General features: G+C 38.1%; 1 protein-coding gene across 2 annotated transcripts in view; it reads left to right on the top strand.

The window, feature by feature from the left end:
- Rftn2 (raftlin family member 2) overlaps positions 1–21,461 on the top strand; it is a 67,404-nt gene that overhangs the window by 3,807 nt on the left and 42,136 nt on the right. Inside the window, exons 2-3 of one of the 2 annotated variants that reach the window (XM_020156884.2) lie at positions 18,060–18,243; positions 21,246–21,360. The exons of the other annotated variant lie outside the window; for it this stretch is intronic. Of the exons in view, the coding sequence (XP_020012473.1) occupies positions 18,060–18,243; positions 21,246–21,360 (299 nt within the window). The remainder of the gene's footprint in view (positions 1–18,059; positions 18,244–21,245; positions 21,361–21,461) is intronic. 2 annotated transcript variants of the gene reach the window in all.

Raw genomic sequence — 21,461 nt, 5'->3', positions numbered from 1 at the left:
GGGACCATAGAATAAATTGAAAACAACTTCTTTCAAGAAACTTAAAGTCCCATCCATGTAGGCTGAATTTTTCTGGAGATTTGTGCCAAGTCAACCAACTGCACTAGTGAGGTTTCAGTATAATTTTGGTGATATTTTCTGGATTGTTATATGGTACTGATTTTTTCATCACATTATAAGGTATCAGTTCATTAACAGCTTTTGACTCCTGCTTATCAGTGAACCTTTGGTGCTATCTACAATTTTTTTTTAACTGGGGTTTCGACTCATGCTTGCTAGGCAGGTGCTCTTAACACTTGAGCCACTCTAGCAGCCCAACAGATTTCAAAAATATATGTGTGTGTGTGCGTGTGTGTGTGTGTGTGTGTGTGTTTATGAGTGTGATGTGCATATATGAGCATTATTACAGAGTTTCTCTATGAAAAGTTCAATTAACTTTGCAAATTATGCAAAAAGGGTTCTTTTACCTCCTTGTACAATCCTTAAGGATTTTTAGAGTATTGATACCTTTATGGGTAAAAAAAGAATTTCTATAATACTAAAAATTCATCAGAAAGATGGATAGTAGCTTCCTTACTTGATGTCTAATAGAATTATATAAACTATATTGAGTAAAACTTTGGTAGCTTCTCGCTTTCTTCTTCATTATTCTTAGAAGAAACTGTTTGTCTTTTATGGTCATCATTAGTAGCAATAATGTGTACATATGTATACTATACAAAACACTGATTAGCAGTGGAAATACAAAGAGAAAAAAGTAGTTTCTGCCCTGCCCTCAAATGTATTCTCTTTGGTCAAACTGAACAAGATCATGAACGCCTCAAGGACAGGAACAGTATCTTATCTGTCTTTATATTCCCTATGTCTAGCACAGTGTTTGGCACATGGCAATGATAAATACAATTGTTTGAATGAATGAAAAGAAAATTTATAATGCAAGGTATATATTGCAGAAAATTATGTGCTATAGGAAGTATCCTAAAAAGGAGTAATAAATTTTGAAAAGAATCAGTTGGAACTAGAGTTAGGACTTTTGCCTGACCTTGAAGACAAAGTACAGCTTAAACAAGCAGACAAAGATCAAGTGTTTGTGGCATACTCAAGGGCTAGAAAACAGAACCATGAGTTAGAGGAGGTTTTGAGGGAAAAAGCAGAAAATGAGACTGGAAATAAGTGAAGTACAGAAGGTTCTGATTTGACTAAGGAGTTAAGACTCAATTCTATGTAGAATAAATAGCTATGAATGCCTTCTGAACAAGTAATTGATAGATGTAGTGGGGAGAAATGGAAGCAAGGAGAAAAGGCTGCTTGTAGTGGTCAAGACAAAGGATGATAAGGACCCACAGATGAGGGGCAGCAATAAGAATGAAATGCAAGAGGTAGATAGAAGATGTTATAAAAGAGGAACTTAACCCGTGATTGGTTAGATGTAGGGACCAGAAAGAATGAGGAATCCAAGATGACTTCCCAGTTCTGAGCCTGACTGTGGAAATAATGATGCCTCTTATAGCCAGAGGAGCATCACAGAGAGAGTCAGCATTGATCAAAAAACAACTCCACTGCAAACATGTTACATCTGAAGTGGCGTGGAACATCCTGGCAGAGGTAGCCATTGATGCACAGCTGGAAGTGGTGATTTTGATAGGGAATTGGAATAAAGTCTTTAAGAGAGGGAATATGGGCAGAGCACAAGTATATTGGGCTGAGTTTTTGGACACAACCATAAAGAGAACAACTCAACAAAAATGACCAAGAGTGAAAACAGTCAGGACTGTGTAGTACCAGAGAACATAAGGACAGGGTTCTGAAACTCAAGTACTCAGTTTTAAATGTCAGAGACCTTTCAAGAAGAATAAATATGAAACACCACAGATAATACACTTAAAAAGCAGTAGGAGATGAATATAGGGTCAGAAATATAGGTTAACAAGAAAGAGAGCTGAGCATGGTGGCTCATGCCTGAAATCCTTCTTTTATCCGGATGGACATTTATTGTTCTTTGAATGAACGTTTACTGAGCACTCCCTGTGCTAAGAGCTAGGATACAAGAAAAATAAGGCTTGATCCCTGCCCTCTAGGGAGCTCCATGCTAGTGAGCATCCTACTGAGGGAAACTGGTGAGTAAACATGCAGCTATGGTGTGCACACACTGTCCTGTGTTGAAGGCTAAGCCAAAGAATTTCTCGACCTGAGTGGTAGGATCCAGAGAGGCTCCTTAAAAGCACTACTTCATCAGAGATGTACAGAATGAGTGGGACTCAGACAAAGTCTTATGTCCAGAACACATAACTTACCACTGCAAGCCAGCAAGAAAAAGACAACCCAATAGAAAAAGAGACAAGAAACTTGGACAGTCCAAGTAGCCAACAAACACAGGAAATTGTTAGTAATAAATTGTTAAGTTCATATTAAAACCACAGTGAGATGCCACCACAGATCATCCAAAATGACTAAAATTTGAAAAGATTGCCAATGCAAGGTGTTGGTAGATTGTTAATAACAATTTTGAAAAAAATGGCTGTCATCTACCTAACTGAAGATATACCCAAAAGAAAAATGTTCACATATGCCCCATGAGGCACACACAAGGATGTCCATGGAAGTGTTTATAATAACCTAAAAGCACAAACAACTCATAACTCCAAGAACAAGGGGATAGAAGGATAAATTGTGATATACTCACACAAAGGGAACACTGTGCTGCAGAAGTCAACTAACTTTTTCTGGAAAGGACCTGGCTGGAAATAGTTTAGGCTTTGTGAGCCAGGTGGTCTCCATCACAACTACTCAACTCCACTGTTACCATACTAAAGCAGCCAAAAATGAGGTACAACCGAACAGGCCACAGGGCCATCGTTAGCTAATACCTACTGCAATGCTACAATTGTACTAGCTCTACAAGAGGAATCTCACAAGCATGATGTTGACTAAAGATACACACTAAAATAGAATATAATCCCATTTACATGCAGCTAAAAAAATCAGCAAACTGGGCTGGCAGCACGGCTCAGTGACAGAATTCTTGCCTAGTATAGATGAGGTTCAGTCCTCAGCACCACAAAGTCAGCAAACTAAACTGAAGTGTTTAGGGCTGCATTTTGGGTAGTAAACTAAAAAGAAGAGTGAGGAAGTGATTGCCATTAAAGTCAAGGTAGTACAGAGGGAGGTGGGGGATTGGGACTGGAAAGGGTGAAATAGGAAGCTGATCACTTCTTTTTTAATGGATGATGGTTATCCAAGTATTGGTAGTTTTAAGTATGTTTTGTGATTTTTTTTTCCTTTTGTTTGTTACATTTTTACCTCCTCACACCTACACACACCAAAAAAAAAAATAGCAGGTTAAAAAGAAAAACTGAGTAGGAAGTAAATGTGGATAAGGTAAACAAGGCTGAGACAATCTACACAAGAGCCAGAGGTGAGAGGAGATTCTGTGGTCTGGAAACTGCACATCAAACAGAGGGGGAGGAGTATGACATATGAAGTAGACAGTGAAACAGGCTATAAGAGTTTGAAACTGTTTATGACAGATTGGTTTATAGTCTTTACTGCCTATAGTCATAAACTGTATAGTCCAATAGTTTTACTGTATTTGAACATTGCAGTTATATTACTTCAGTTAAATGTATTGAGTGACTACAAAGATGGTGCCTTCACTGAAAACAAGAACACAATTGAGATATTATTTATATACTATATTTGTAGGTTATTTAAAACATTCGAGTGGTAGAGCAGCTGGCCTAGCAAGTGTGAGGCCCTGAGTTCAAACCCCAGTACCACCACCAAAAAAAATAAGCAAAATGATAAAACATTTCACAAGTAGACTAAACCAGAGATTCTTTTTAATGTCCATATATTAAATTGCTTAACAATTTATAATAGTCCTAAGGCTTTTGCCCATCTCATGCCTGAATTTTCACAAATTCTGAAATAATATAATCCAAATCAATGAACTTTTACTTTCCCATAGGTGCAAGAGTGTACTGGCTCTCAAGTCTTTGTTGAGTTCAAGTGCAGCCTCACAATTTACTAGAAATTTTGGCAAATTACCTAATCTCTCTCTTCCTGAGTTTCCTCATCTGAGAATAATGGTGATGCCTACTTGATAGGAGTTTTGTAAGGATTAATTAAGAATAGGAGGCTGAGGTTATGGCTCAAGTGGTATAGCACTTGCCTAGCAGGCATGAGACCCTGAGTTCAAACCCCAGTATGGCCAAAAAACAATGGGATACAAAGCGGTCATATAGTGTCTGGCACAATATATGCACTTGATATATGTTACTTTCTGCTTTTTACTTATAATTGCTAGATATAATATGGATATGGATATTCTATATTCACTTTTGAAAATATGGTAAAATTACTTGCTAGTGTTTTCACATTTTATTTGAGGAAATAATGTTTCATAAATTTGTCAAAAATACATACTAATCTTCCGAAGTAAATTGGTAGAAAGAAATATGAATGTCTTGGGATATTTTCATAAACTTTCATCATCACAGCAAAACTTTTAGCATTTAACTAGTTCTTAACTTTATACCGGAGGTAATGTTTTCTGTTTTTAAAATTTGGTATTTGTCTATGAAGCTTTTAAGTAAAGGAGCAGAAAAGACTATGGATATTTTATTATAGAAACTGTAGGAATAAATGCAAAAATGTTGCTTAATCTTCAACATGTTTTAATTTTAGGCTGTCACTCTACCACTTGAGCCACTCTACCAATCCTGTTAACGTGTTTTTATCTTTATAAGAAAATCAGCTTTGCATTTGTATAACTTTAGAAGCAATTGCAAAATGCTTTTTTTCACCAGTTCCTCACAATAGCTGTGTAAGATATAATAAAGCTTTTACAAATCTTAGAGCATTAATTTAACAGTCAGCAGTCTCACCCATTAAAGTTACAAACAACACCATTTGTTCCTTCTCCCAAAGAAATGAGAAAGAACTGCTGGTGGGGAGCTGAGCAGAGCAGAAGACTTGCAGCTGCTGCCGACGCCTGTGCTGTTCAAATTCTAGCCACAACAACCACCACCTCCCCTTAATTTCCTGTGTTTAAAAAGTAATAGAGCCCCTTACATTACTGCCCCAGTACAAAGACGACAAACCAAAGACTTGGTCTGAAATGCTGAGCCTATCATAGAGATGTTATTACCCACTCTGGTGAGCACTGATGGAAATGTCCACTTTATGCACAGCTGTCCCCTTCCTGACATCCCTATGCTGAATCGGGTTTGAATACCTAACAAGTTCCTACTAGCCTGCCAGTCTCAGTCATCTCAGCACAGTTTAAAACATTATTAAGAATCAGAATTAACATCAAAAGAAGTTCTCAACAAAATTCCTACATTTGTTGTTCCTCCTCTTGCTCCTGGGTTTACCTTTCTTCAGTGGTATGTTTACAGCAAGCCCAATATCCCAAAAATGAGGACAATTTGTTAATGGAGTGAACCTTACCCCCTCATCACCCTTCCTCTCTTGTCCCCACTAATAAAGAAGAATTGGATCACTTTTTCTGTGTCCTAGGAGCTGGACCACTGGCACAAATGGTCAGTTAGCTGGCCTGGATCTAGGTAGGTTCCACTATGGATAATCTCTGGGGTGACCCAGAGCAAAATGAGATATAAAATGTGTTCAGACAAGTCTCACTTAGAGAGGAAAGTGTTAAAGTATTTGATTTTAAAAACTGGGAGATACTACAAAAGAGTCTACATTTGGAGCATTTTCTAAGAATTTGACACCACCAGTGGTAGCACTCCCCAGGATTCCTGCAGCATAGCTGCCTTCCTGTTTTATCAATCTGGTAGTCAATGAGTGTGAGTGACAGAACCCTAACCTGGAGTGGGAGTTAGGGACCTGAGATCCAAAGCAGGAATTAGGGACCTCTAAAGTTCTGTGGGATGGGAACTAGGCCATGTTTTTAGAATAAATCCAAATCCCTATAATCATAATTTTCGTGGAGATTTGCTAAACCAACAATGACTTGTCTCTAAGGACAACTTTATTTGAACCTCTCAGAACTGGACCACCAACAGATGAGCGTATTGGTGATGTTTATTTGAGTATTTGCTTTGTGCCAGCCCTGGGCTCCTGTCTTTACTGTTACTATCGAAACAACCCTGTGAAGTCAGTACTGCTACCTATTCCTGTTTCAGAGAGTTAAAGTAGGTTGTTCTAATCACATAACTACAGAATGGTATAAGCAGGGTTTCCACACAGGCAGTTGGCCTTCAGAGCCTAACACTCTAAAAGAGAACAGTGTGCTGCCTCTCTATCCATAAAGTGTGCTGCCTCTCTATCCATAAGGCAGGAGGACCTCTACAACAAGGCAACCAACCATTGTATAGCATTTACTACATGCCAGATACTTTCTAAGAACAAATATTAATTTATTTAATCATCCTAATGGCCATGTAAAGTACATTGTATTATCACTTCCGCTTTGAAGATGAGGAAAGAAAGGCACACAGGAATGAAACAGTTTATCAGGCTACTAACTGGCAGAGCTGGGATTTGAACCCAAGGAGTCTGGTGATAGAGTCTATGCCCTAAACTTCTGCTCCAAAGCACTTTAGACCTCTCTTAGTTATATATGTTAATGTTACATCCAAGTTTTCATTCAGTTAGTCCTTCAATAGTATTTTTAAAATTCTGACCATAACAATTGTCATCTCTGTACTGGCTGTTAAGTATTTATCAAAAAAACAAAAACAAAAACAAAAAAAACCCACAAACCTCCAGATAGGACTTGTATACTTGAAACCATTGAATAATTAATGTAAGTCAGTGAACCCAAAAGGAGTGTGCTGTTTATAGAAGCTTATTAATATAGATGCACAGTATTTTTCTCCCTTTATACCTTTTCTGGATTTCTGTGTATAATTACTCTTGATACTGCCTTTTATATGTATGTGTGTTTCTTGTATTAACATTTGGTTTGCATTAAAACTCAAGACAGTACCCGTGCTTTATTAAGAGTGCAAAAGGATGGAAATTAGACCATAAAAATTGAATTTATTTCACTGACACAGAATTTCTTTGGTATCACCATAGATGAGTTGTTCCTCAGAAATACATTCTCTACCTGAACAGGAAGCTTTCTAAGCACCAATTTAATTCTATTATAGCTAGATTGTTAATCTTGGTGATTATTTTGAATGTACGACATAGCTTTGCCTCTGAAAACTGTGTTCAGAGCCAGGCACCAGTGACACATGCCTGTAATCCTAGCTACTCAGGAGGCAGAGATCAGGAGGATCACGGTTGGAAGCCAGCCTGGGCAAATAGTTCCCAAGACCCTATCTCAAAAAAACACAAAAAAGGGCTGGTGGAGTGTCTCAAATGATAGAGCACTTTCCTAGCAATCATGAGACCCTGAGTTCAAACCTCAGTACTGACAAAAAAAAAAAAAACAACTGTGTTCAGAAATGAGGGAGGTGATTTCATTATCATTATCAGTTTGGGCTAATGATGTGTGTAAAGCCCTTGGAATGTTTTTACCAAGCTTTGTTACTCATTCCTACCAGTATCATCTGTCTCTCTTGTTATCATTATGTCCTTGCTACTTTTTTTTTTTAATTAAGATAAGGTCTCACTATGTTGTCCATATTGTCCTCAGACTTGAGATCCTCCTACTTCAGCCTCCTAAATTCGAAGATTACAGGCTTATGCCACCATGCCCAGCTATATGTCCCTGCTATATCTAACCCAGTGAGTTTCCAAGCCTCTGCCAAGTAATTTGACCTAAGATTCTCTTAAGTTACATGCATAGGCACAGGATTAAATAAGAATGGATCTCCCAGACAGAAAAGTCTGCCCTGAATCCCTTTTAAACCTACCAGTGAGTTTGGACTCAGTGTCCTCAACACCTCTCTAATGGTAAGTTTCTTTTTCAACAACAAGAAGGCAGACCTATGGCTTAGTCTTTGGCATATAACAGTAACATTTAGTAGAATTTGAGCTAGAATTTAAAAAGTTTTTCTTGTGTTTATTTATATGACAGCTTTCTGCTTATGGTAAATGTTTCTGGTTTTATGTTTTTCTGGGTGATGTAAATTATTTTTGAAATAGCTTTATTTTGCTTAAAATAATTTTTAAATTAAGGATATGGAAGTACAGATGGTATTCAGATATATCCAAAATTATGAAAATGTACTCCAGCAACCAAAGTTTGGAAAACACCACCCCAATCCAGCACGCACTTGGTTGTGCTTTTTATATGGAAAAGGTGGATGGACTTTTTTGTTTTGTTTGGTTTGGTGTTTTGTTTTTGTTTTTTTTTTTTTCAGTACTGGGGTTTGAACTCAGACTCTTGTATTTGCTAGGCAGGCGCTGTACCACCCGAGTCACTCTACCAGCTCTTTTTTGTGTTGGATATTTTTGAGATAGGGTCTCATTTGCCTGGGCTGGCCCTGAACCTTGATCCTCCTGATCTCTGCCCCCCAAGTAGCTGGGATGGCAGGTGTGAGTCACCGGCACCCAGCTGGATGAACTTTTTTAGAACATTTTTTGTCAGATAAGAGGTTATTTTAGTAATGGATTTTTGAGGTTGCTGGTACTCTGCTTTCTAGTTCAGTGAAACAAAAATCTTGCACCTCTATTTTTTTTGGGGGGGAAGCATTTTTCTTTGTCTTATAGATCCTTTTTCTTTCCTTTTTTTGTCTTTTACCTCACTGGTATATTTTAAATGAACATGACAAAGTCTGTTCTGCTCAGTCACCTTCAATCTGGATGAATGTTCTTCTATATGACCAAACCTGCCATTGCTAAGTCAGGATCCCACCTGTCAACCTCCTCAGTGTGACAGCTCTGCAAATATATGAACAGTTCCTCTTGTAACGTCTGGCATATAATCAAAGGACACCTGTCGAGCTCTTCAGACCCCTCCCTATCCTGAGCACTTCCTTTGAAACATACTCCAGCTTATTATTGTCTGTCTCTAGTATGCCCCTACATTGAGCACAATTCATTATTCATTCAACAAATATTAACCACACATCTACATGCTAAGGTATAGAGATATGACACTGAACAAAACAGGAATAGTCTGGCCTTCAGAGAGCTCTCACTTCAGTGGGACAACCTAGTATATCCTAATTATTATTATGTAGACAATGATGAGTAATAAGGCACTTATTACTTATGGTGGTATGCTCAGCACAGAAATCAGTGAGCCTCCTTCCCATGTGGCCAGCAATCGCATTAGATGAACAGTTAGTTCATAATTAGTTTGTGGTCAGAAAAGCCCAAGGTTTCCTCCTCTTCCCTAAAGGAATATATATTAAATCAGATTTTTCTCACTCTATGTATTTATCTTAAGAAAAGAGTGTAGAATTTTTCCCTGTTTTAATTTTTAGGACCTTTGTACCACCAAATCAAGAAGACTTCAAGTCCTTATTCTCTCAGCCAATGTGCATACAACTCCTTCTTTATTGTATAATTTTTATTTTTTGTTGACTCTAAGATATCACTGATTATAAAACCCATGATTACTTTCTGTGCCAGTAAGAAAAAAAAGTGCACCAATTTAAAAATGCACTATTTTCACTTTCACAATAATAAAGTGCTCACTTCCACTCGTATTTTTAAATAAGCTTTAAGTATTTCTTACACATTCACTAATTTTTAAGTTTCCATTTTGCTACCTACCTTAATAAATAATTAACTAAAACTGCTGGGTAAGTATCAAAGTTCTTTATATTTTTATGCATCATTTCTGCAGAAAAAGGAATATACATTTTTAAACCCATAAAATAGGTGCCATTAAACTTTCATAAAATCTTTCTTTCAGGTTGTAAAATTATTCTTTTCTGTTTTGTTTTGTTTTGTTTAGCAGCACTGGGTTTGAATTCACGGCCTCATGCCTGCTATAAAGGCACACTACCCCCTTCGTCACTCTCCTTGCCCTCAAGTCGCTCTTTATTGAACTATTTCCCTTTGTACTTTTTAACTAGGTGAGCATTTCACTGTATGACTATTGATGTCACCTATGATATCACGAGTTGTGGGAGCCATCCACATTCCAGCCCACAGACAGGGTAGTCCTCAGAATCTCTTTAATGATGCCAGAGAATTCTCTGACTAAAGATCAATGCAGTGTTGACCAACTCACCAGAAGTGATCTTTACACTGTGTTTAATACCTTCTGTCTTTTGACTTTCCCTCGAGACTTTAGTGATCAGAGCAGAGCAAAAGGTACCACCTCAGTCTGGGCTGTCTATTCTGAATGGTCAGACTCTTCCAGTCACTGACTGCCTTGGCAATATCACAAACATTTGTAACAAAAGCTTTTGGGAACAGACCCAGGGTCCAATATTGGGGACCAGGGCAGATGGGGCACTGAATTCACATCAGTGCATCTCAGGTATATGACTTTGATCTCACTTTGGGCAGCATAGTGCAAGTAACTGGTGTTGAATGAACCTGGGTTCAGGATGACAAATGAAATTTAGTTACGGATTAGAAGGATGGCTCAAGCAGTAAATCACCTGCTCTGCAAGCACAAAGCCCTGAGTTCAAACCCAGGCCCACAAAAAAATAAATAAAATCAGTGACACTTGTCCTTCTCCAGGCCAAACACCAAAAGGTTTTTTGGGGGGAGGTTGTTTTGGTTTTTTTTAACCTCAGGATGCTAATACAGGAGGACCATGAGTTTGGGCAACATAATGGGGCGGGGATTCTCAAATAAAAACGAAAAATCTTTGGCCTAAACATAAGACCTAAAACTCCTAGAATAAAACATACAGGAAAAGCTCCATGACACTGGATTTTGCAATGGTTTCTTTGTATATGACACCAAAGGTATATATAACAAATGCAAAAATACACAAATGGGACTACGTCAATCTTAAAAACTGCATCAAAGGACACCATCAACAGAGTGAAAAGCCATCCCATGCAATGATAGAAAGTAATTACAAATCATATATCTGATTAAGGGTTAATAGCCTATGTATCCTACAACCAGGCATGGAAGGACACACCTGTAATTCCAGCACTCAGGAGGTAGAAGGAGAAAGGTCTCAAGTTCAAACCCACCATGGACTATACAGCAAGCTTGAAGCCAGTCTGAGCTACATAGAAACCTTGTCTTAAAAAAATCAAGAGGTGGGCTGGTGGAACGGCTCAAGTGCTAAGCCAAGCATGAGACCCAGAGTTCAACCCCAGTACTGCAAAAAAAGAAAAAAAAAAAAATCAAGGGCTGTGATTGAGCAGCTGTCACCATCTGCTCCCAGTGACCAACCAGCAGAAATAGGTTTCCTATTATTTTGAACATTGAGGAAAAATTTTGATTTAATTTTTCCTAGAGAAGTGTTTTTGCATTTTATAACTTTTACAGTTTGAGGAGGGCATCTCTATATTGAAATTAATTTTCATTTTTTTCTCTCTTTTTTTATTCATTTATTCACATGTGCATACATTGTTTGGGTCATTTCTCCACCCTGCCGCCCCCCATCCTTTCCCTCCTCCCCTCCTCAGTTCCAGGCAGGTCCTGTTCTGCCCTTATCACTAATTTTGTTGAAGAAAAGACATAAGCATAATAAGGAAGACAACGCGTTTTAGCTTGTTGAGTTAAGGATAGCTATACAGAGAGATTCCTAACATTGCTTTTGTGTATCTATGTGTTACGACCCATGTTGATTCATCTCTAGCTGATCTTACACTTGTTCCTGATCCCCTGCTCATGATAACCTGCCATTTTAAGGTTTCTGTATTAGTTCCTCTGGAGTTCCACTTTCATGTTTTGGGTTTTCTACCTATTCCTATATCTCCCGTGTATGCTCTCCCCTTGTCATGTGATCCAAGTCCAACTACATTGCTGCATTTGCCCTAGATCTAAAGTCCACATATGAGGGAGAACATACGATTTTTGGTCTTCTGAGCCTGGCTGACCTCGCTCAGAATGATGTTCTCCAGTTCCATCCATTTACTTGCAAATGATAAGATTTCATTCTTCTTCATGGCTGAGTAAAATTCCATTGTGTACAAGTACCACATTTTCTTGATCCATCCATCAGTAGTGGGGCATTTTGGTTGTTTCCATAACTTGGCTATTGTGAATAGTGCTGCAATAAACATGGGTGTGCAGGTGCCTCTGGAATAACCTGTGTTGCATTACTTTGGTTATATCCCCAGAAGTGGGATTGCTGGATCATATGGTAGGTCTATGTTTAGATTTTTAAGAAATCTCCAAATTTTTTTCCAGAGTGGTTGCATCAGCTTGCATTCCCACCAGCAGTGGATTAGGATTCCTTTTTTCCCACATCCTTGCCAACACATGTTGTTGGTGGTGTTTTTGATGTTGACTATTCTAACAGGGGTGAGGTAGAATCTTAGTGTGGTTTTGATTTGCATTTCCTTTATGGCCAGAGATGGTGAGCATTTTTTCAGAAGGGCATTCCATTAAATGTAATTGTGCCTGAAAACAAGGGCTGGAGATGGGCACCAGTGTTCATACCTGTTATCCTTGCTACCTGGGAGACTGAGATCAGGAAGATAGCAGTTTGAGGCCAGCCCAGGCAAATAGTTCATGAGACCCCCATCTCCAAAATAACCAGAGCAAAATGGTCTGGAGGAGTAGTTCAAACAGTTGAGTGCCTGCTTTGCAAGTTGAAGACCTGAGTTCAAACTCCAGTACAGACAAAAAAAAATTTGAAAAGGGCAGGGCAGGCAGGATGTAGCTCAGTAGGGCTCTTGTGCAAGACCTTGAGTTTAATCCTTCGCACCACAAAAAAGATGGGAGAGAGGAGTAATGAGGGATAGTAACGGAAGGGGTCAATCTAACCAAGATACATGTCACAATGAAACCCCCCTGTACAATTAATATATGCTAATAAAACTGTTAAAGAAAAAATAACTACAACTTCACAAAAAATACTTTTTAGAGGACTTGAATAGACATTTTTTCAACAATAATATACAAGTGGCCATCAGGCATTTGAAAGATGTTCAATATCATAATCATTAGGGAAACACAAGTCCAAATCACAATGAAGCCAAATATGAGGCATACACCTATAATCCCAGCACTCCAGAGGCAGAGGCAGAACCTGGGGGCTACACAGTGAGATAGAGCCTGTCAAAAAAAACTCAAGGGGCTGGGATGTATCTCAGTGTTAGAACACTTGTTTGGGTTCAATCCCCAGCACCACAAAAAAAAAAAGTCACAGTGAGGTAGCACTTCATGCCTGTTAGGAGAGTTGGCTATGTGAAATTTAAAAAGAGCTGAAAGTGTGACTCAAGAGGTAGAACATTTTCCAGCAAATGCAAGGTCCTGGGTTCAATCCCTGGAACCACACAAACCAGAACAATGACAACAACAACCAGAAAATGGCAAGGGTTGGGAAGGAGATAGAGAAATTGGAAGCCCAATACACTGTCAGTAGGAATGTGAAATGGAACAGCAGCTATAGAAACACTATGGAAGTTCCACAATGAGTTTAAAATAAAATTATTGGGAAAGACGATGGGGGCAATATAAAAAATGTGCAATATGAATTTAATCAGAATTGTCACTACAAATCTCTCCCCCATATAATGGATATATCTTAATAAAAATTATTTTTAAAAGTGATCACCTATTGACAATGTTAAAAATAATAGAATTATTGTATCTACCTCTGGTTATATATGCAAAACAATCTAAACCAGAACCTCAAACAGATATTTGCACACCCAAGTTCATAGCAGCATTATTCACAGTAGCCAAGGGGTGGAAGCAAACCCAGGTGTCCATCCATGGATGAATGGATAAACAAAATGTGGTGTACACATACAACAGGATATTATTCAGCCTTAAAAAGGAAGGAAATCCTCTCACAGATTACAGCATGGATGAGTCTTGAGAGCAAAATACTAAGTGAAATAACCCAGTCACAAAAGGACAAATACTGTATAGTTCTGCTTTTATATAAAGTAAAATAATGAAATTCATAGACAGTAGAATGGTGGTTTCAAGGGGCTGAGGAGAGGGAGAAAGGAAAGCTGCCTGATGGGTATGGATGGCTTTAGTTTTGCAGGCTGAGAAGTTTCTGATCACCTGCTTCCCAATAACATGTGTGAACTTAACACTATTAAGCTTGTCACCAAAAAATGATTAGGATGACAAATTGTAGTGCTTTTTTACTACAAATTTATATCAACATATGTCTCATATATTGAATATATATGTTAAAATCTTTAAAATTTTAACATCTAACCTTTTATTCTTATGGCAAAATACACATGACATAGTATCTACCTTTTAATGATTTTTAAGTTTATAGTTGGCATTAATTATATTCATACTGTGACCACCATCTTCTATCTCTGGATAACATATAATCCTTAATGACGGAGATGGCATTATAAAACCAAAACGGTAAATTACCTAGCAGCTAAGCACGTGATTAAAAACCTAGAATGACTGAAACACTTCACATTCTGTGTGTAACAAGTGCCTTTTCATGTTGGCTCCTGTCGGACTCCACGGCCTAGGGTGGTGGCAGCACCCCAACTTCTCGATTCCGGGGCTTCCTTCCAAGCTGTGATGTCAAAGTAGACCAGGTGAGGCAGCAAGAGAAGCAAGACCAGCAGGATCCGGAAGTTCTCCCAAACCACTGGCTCAAGTAAAGCCTGGAACAAAAGCCACACTCTCCCTTTTCATCTCACTGCTCTTTGTGGTTCAGCCCTACCCAAATGTCCCTCCAGATTTCCCTCCAAGATGGAGCCAACTAAACCCCACTGAGCTCTGCCTCATCACCTTTTACTTCACTTGCAATGTGGTTTTCCTCGTTGTAATATCATTCACATAAGGAACATGAGGTGGGGCCTCATTCTAGTGCCTTCTGAAGCGAATATGACAATTCTGGATTCTCACTAGGTTTGTGACCACCCTCACTTTCATGATCAAAAGAGTGAAAAGCAATTCCACAGCACCATCTGTGCTTTTTTCCATCTTATCTCTCTCCTATGAGATCTTTATAACCTGTACAGCTGCTCCTGAATTTACTAACCTTTTCCACCTAGCTAACATTGATTGTTTTCCCACTTTTCTGCATTAATTTTCCATCTGCATTGCCCTAACAAACAGTATTCCCAATGTAACATAATGAACTAAGGAACATGCTAGACATAGAAAGACATGCATGAGGTAGGTCTCTTGCCCTTAAGGGATTTTCAGTCTGAAAGCCAAGACAGGCAGATAAACAAATAAGTAGGTAGAGTCCTATAAGGACTCTAGTAGAAGTATGCATACACAGGAAGGAATGGCAGAACTTAGCCTGGGAAAACAGGGAAGAAAATGAAAACCTAGAGCTAGAGGCGTGGTTCAAGTGGTGGAGAGCTTGCCTTGCAAGCCCAAGGCCCTGAGTTCAAACCCCAGTACTGCCCAAATAAAAAGGAAAGAAAGAAAAGGAAGGCCTAGTGGCATGAAATACAAGAGACAGGATGACAAGAGTGAAGTCTGAATATATAGGCCAAGGCCAAACTGAAGAATCCTTTGTATCATGCTAAAACTTTGCAACTTTTTATAGTATGTGAGGTAATCCATTAAAAGACTATAATTTTCTTTAAATTTTTGTAAAATTAATACATAGTCCTAGAAATAAGTTATATTTTATTCCTTAGTCTTAGGAGTTCGTTCCATTTTATTTTATAGTTTTTTAGTTCCTTTGTTTAAAAATTCGAATTGGTTGTTCAAATACTAAAAAGAGTAACATTAAATGAATCATGCATGGAATGACTGTCACACAACCACGCCAGGACTGGGATGTTTACATGGAAACCCAGCTGTTTCTTTACAGTCCAGGATCATTCTCTTTGTCTCTACTTCCATTCATAACAATGAAGAAAGTATATTAGAAGTAGAATATTTGTATAAACCCAAAAAGGGATGAAAACTAGAGGAAATGGGTTCACCAGGCTGTGTGCCTTTTGCTGAATTCTGTATTTTAGTTTGAGAAACTGACTTGAATACCCATTGACGGTGATTTCTGTCCGATGTGGGGGCTTTCCTCTGACCCTCCTTCCTCATCTGCTTCTTAACTTCCTCCCTGTGTTCAGTCAATCATCGACGCTTTGCAGGACTACACTGGCCATACCAACGGACCAGCAGCCAACCCAGCCCATGTCTGAAATTCATTTCATATGTTTTCTACTCAAGAGATAATCAAATTGCAGATCTATTTCTAGATAATAGTCCTTGATTGTTCTCCATAAATGGTTTGTTTTCTGTTTGGTTTGGTTTGGTTTTGCAGTACTGGGTATTGAAGTCAGTTCTCTGTGCTTGCTAAGCAGGCTCTCTACCACTTGACCCACAGTAGTAGGCCTGATTGTTCTCCATAGAATGAGAAATACTATTGTAGAAAATAAATTTGTTATTAAAATTGATATTGATAGAACAAAAAAAAGGACTTTTTCCCCTTTTTACTGTTCTAGTCTGCACAAATAGTGCTATTCTATAATTTCAATAGATTTGCCTTTCTTCAAGGGATGATTCAATTGCATAATCAATTGTACATTTAAATTTCATCTACATTTAGAGCTTTTATTTATGAAAAAGTTATTACAATGGATGGAACTGGAGAACATCATCCTAAGCGAGGTTAGCCAGGCTCAGAAGACCAATAATCGAATGTTCTCCTTCATATGTGGGCTTTAGATCAAGGGCAAGTTCAGAAAGGGAATTGGACTTTGGTCACATGGTAAAGTGAGTGCACACAAGGGAAGTATGAGGATAGGTAAGAAATCCAAAAAATATGATAGTATTTGATGTCCTCAATGCAAAGGAACGAATGCAGAAACTTTAAAGCAACAGAGGCCAATAAGAGAAGGGATCAGGAACTAGAGAAAAGATCAGTTCGAGAAGAATTAACTTAGAACGTAACACATTTGTGCATGGAAGCAATGCGAGGAATCTCCCTGTATAGCTATCCTTATCTCAACTAGAAAAATGCTTTGTCCTTCTTATTATTGTTTATACTCTCTCTTCAACATAATTAGAGATAAGAGCAAAACAGTTTCTGCCTGGAAGTGAGGAGGTGGGGGAGAAAGGGGAGGAGTGGGAGGAGAAATGACCTAAACATTGTATGCACATATGAATAAACGAAAAAATAAAAGATAAAAACATTCTTAAAAAGAAAAAGTTATTACATACTTTTAGCTTTCCAGAGAAACTTAAAACATGCTTTGAAAACTAATTGAAAATAGGAAACTGGAACATTCTCACTTTAAGTTTTTAGATTTATATGGATATTTTTAAGAAATCAGCCAGGCACCTGTGGCTCACACCTGTAATCTTAGCTATTCAGGAGGCAGAGACAACGTGGATTGCAGTTCAAAGCCAGCTGGGCAAATAGTTCGAGATACCCTATCTTGAAAAAACTTTCAAGGCTGGTAGAGTGATTCAAGGTATAGGCCCTGAGTTCAAACCCTGGCACTGCAAGAAAAAGAAAAGAAAGAAAGAAATTATGCATCCTCAGCTTGTTCAGAGTCATAAGAAATTTACTATTCAAATTATTATCTTTATGTATGTCTTTTGATATCTTTTAGTGGAAACAGAATTACTCAAACAAAATCCTTAAAAAGTAAAGCTGCTTAATTGTATATACATATGTATATAATATATATGACTTCGTATTTCTGCTTTATGACATATTGTTAGCCCAAGTATGGAGGCACTTGCCTGTAATCCCAGAACTTGGGAGGCTGAGGCAGGAGGATCTCAAGTTCGAAATCAGCTTGAGCTACATATCAAGACACTATTTCAAAAACCAAAGACTCAGGTATAGCTCACTGGTAGAGCACTTGCCAACCATGCACAAGGCCTTAGGTTTAAGCTCCAGCACTGAAAAAAGGAAAGGAAAAAAAAAAACATATTAGTAATACTATATACCTACCAGTTCATAAGATCACCTTTAGTTTCTTCTGAGGTACGTTTAGTAAATATGTAATACATGTTCGTGTAATTTACTTGAGATTAAGCCATATGGTTATTCTCCCATTCATTAATATTATCCCACATAGACAGTAAGAATGTATAACTTAATGAAGAATATGCAAATTTCTCTTCATTTTTGATATTTCAGCTTCATCAAACCCGGAAGTGATCAAGATAAATTCAATTCTAGATATAGTAACAAAAGTGGAAGACTATTATCTTAAAGGATATATTGTTGGAACCATTCATCCAGTCATACAACCTATGGGGCAGCGGAAACACCTGCCTGCAAGTTACCTTTACAGGGTGGTGCTGTACCGCTTGAAACTAAGGTAAGCATGGCACTAAGAAGACAGTCAAGTGTGGCACTAAGAAGACAGTCAAGTGACGAGGAGGCAGTGAAGAGTGACAGTTTTCTTTTTTTTTTTAAGAAAAGAAATTTTGAAAAGTGATGGAAAACAAAGGATAATTGGGGTTGGGTTAAAGGCACATTTTCAGCAGTTGAAACTGATCTGAAGCAAGGAAATTTTTACCTCCCTTAAAATTCCTGATTGAATGGGGCATAATTGTCCATGTCTTCAATCCCAGCAATCGGGAGGAGGATCATGAGTTCTAAGGCCAGCCTGGGCTATGTAGGGTGACCCTGTCTCAACAACAAATGAACAAAAAAACCTCTAATTGCCTTTGGCTCCTTGCAGGCAAGTCAGTCCTAGGTGAGGATGTCAGTGGCCAAAGAGAAGCACCCAGAAGCTCCTGTAGCAACCACAGCGACTGAAGTCATAGCCATCAGCCAAAAGCACTAGCACTGTTGTAGTGCTGACCGGACATATGTAGTCCACTTTCACCAAGCTTTTCAGACTGCCCTGTGTTTTATTCATAGTGGTAACAAAAACTGTCCCTACACTCTAACTTCTACAGCAGAAAGACCTGTGCTGAGTTCTCCATAAGTTGGATAGGCCTCTTGTCAGCTTCTTCCCAAAATAGTTAGGGAGTGGAGCTAGGGCTAGAACATGCAAAATAAGAATTTAAAAGCCTTTTTCTTTTTTTTTTTTTAACAGTGCTGGGGGATTGAACTCAGAGCACTCTACACTGGCTACATCCCAGCCTTATTTTTTTTTTTTAGAACAGAAATTTTTTTCTTCTTTTATTTGCATATAATAGTTGTACAGGGAGGATACATTGTGACATTAATATATGTGCTTACAATTAGATTCACGCCTCCATCCTTCCTCCTCATTCCACCTCCCCACCTTAGAACCATTTCAACAAGTTTCAGTGTTCTAGTCTCATACATCCACCATCTTTGTCCTCCTTCACCATCTCTGTTAACAAGCCCCCCTCCCACTGGTACCCACCTCAGAACAGGACTTGTTTTACCTTTCTGTCCTTCATATTCTAAGTTTATGTTGATTGTTCAAAGAGGCTTTGCCTTGGTGTTTCAGATGCGTATATACCGCGCTTTAATCACATCAACCAACCCCTCTATTTCTCTTTCGCGATTACTCTGCTCCTGATATTCAGCAGTTTACAGCGTATCATGATATGCTATCGCCATACACAGATGCATTGCAATTCAATATTATTCTCTCCATCGTTCTCTTTTCCCCTCCCACCTCCCTGTAGTCCCCTCAGACAAACCTACTATATAACCATGTTCTTTCTCCCTCTCTCTCCCTCTCCCTCTTGCTGTCTGTCTCTTTTTCTCTCTGTCTCTGTCTCTGTCTCTCTCTCTCTCTCTCTATCTATCTATCTATCTATATATATATATATATATATATATATAAAATCAACAACCCAATGAATAAATGGGCAAATGAAGTGAAGAGATAATTTTCAAAGAAGTACAAATGCCAATAAATACATGAAATGCTCAATGTCCTTGACCATCAAGGAAACACAAATCAGAATGATACTGAGATTCCACCTCACCCCTGTCAGAAAGGCTACACACAAACAATAACAAATGCTGGCGAGGATGTGGGAGAAAAGAACCCTTATTCACTGTTGGTGGGAACATAAGTTAGTGCAACCACTATGGAAAGCAGCATGGAGTTTCTTCAAAAAACTAAAAACAAAACTGCCATCTAGTGACACCACTCCTGGGCATATATCTGAAGGAAAGTAAGCCAACACATAATAGAGCCATGTTCACTGCAGCACTATTCACAATAGCCAAGCTATGGAAACAACCCAGATGCCCTTCAACTGATGACTGGATCAAGAAAATGTGGTGTCTATACACAATGGAGTATTATTCAGCCATAAAGAAGAATGAAATTATGTTGCTTCTGTTGAAGAAGCTGCCTTTTCTCCAACTCATGTTTTGTGCTCCTTTGTCAAAAGTCAAGTGCCTAGCCTTATTTTTTTTAATGTTTTTAGTTGGTACTTTTCTAAACAATACTGAAACCGTTTTTGTCTGCCTACATTGCAAATTTGATTGTTTTTATGGTAAAATACTTTTGCTCTTTCCCATGAAGAATTAACCTAACCAGAACATGTTTTAAATTAATAAATTAAAAATTTTACATGGCTCCTCAGCTGTATCAAAACCATTGCAAAAACCAGGCTAAAAACTACTTTCTCTTTATAGTGATGGATCAACAGCAATCACTGTAACTATGAAAGGGGTAAGGAAAAATGAAATAAGAGAGCAAGAAAACAAGAAAATTGGGGGAAAAGAGACAGGGCTTTAAAAATTTCTGGGTGTGTTTTTAAGTGGTACAGTCTACTACTGAGTAATTGCCTATTATACATATCTAACAGGGTGTGTACAGGTGTCAGTGTTAGCCACCATACAGAACCTCATCAGATAGTCACTAGTACAAGCACTACTAAATAAACATGACATTTTCACATGATAATAACACATATGTCCTAATTACAAATCTCATCAATCAGTATGTTATCTTTCTGGTTTTAGCATTACTTAAATAGACTTACCAGTACCCTGAATAAGAATTGGCAAGGAAAAAAGACCAAGGGGAAAGACAAGGCAACTTGCATCTGCATTCAAATAGCTCAACCTGTGCCTCTGTACAATAATGAAGTATAGCAATCAAAAATCATCTGTCATAACTTGTGTTAAAACAATAGACAGGAAGCTTTTCTCTCTATTTAAATTAGAGATTGAATTGCTAGAAGCTTAAATTAAGAGAATCTAAGTGAACAGTAGTTACCGGGAATTGTATTTTTATGTGAGAAAATAGCCATCAGCCTTCAACTAACAAAAAATGATTACCTGGACTTACTAGTGAGCTGGTCACTCCTCTCATGAACATATTAGCTGAAATTCAGTAGCTGGCCTCCAACCGTGAACATACTTTCTCTGTTACAGCCCAAAGCATTTGGCAGCACCCAGTGGACAAAGACGCCCAAGACTTGTGATTGAGGAGTGTCCTCTAATTTATGAGACACAAACGAACGACATAGCAAAAGAACTGATAGAAAAGGTACTAAGCATAAATGGTTTTCATGGGATATTGAGAAACATTTGGTATTTCTTCTTTATCTGTTTTCTTTTTATTTTTAAAAAGAATAGGGAAATAATAGA

Source organism: Castor canadensis, chromosome 4, assembly GCF_047511655.1.
Source record: "Castor canadensis chromosome 4, mCasCan1.hap1v2, whole genome shotgun sequence".
NCBI lineage: Eukaryota > Metazoa > Chordata > Mammalia > Rodentia > Castoridae > Castor > Castor canadensis.
This window is presented reverse-complemented; position numbering and strand designations above follow the sequence as displayed.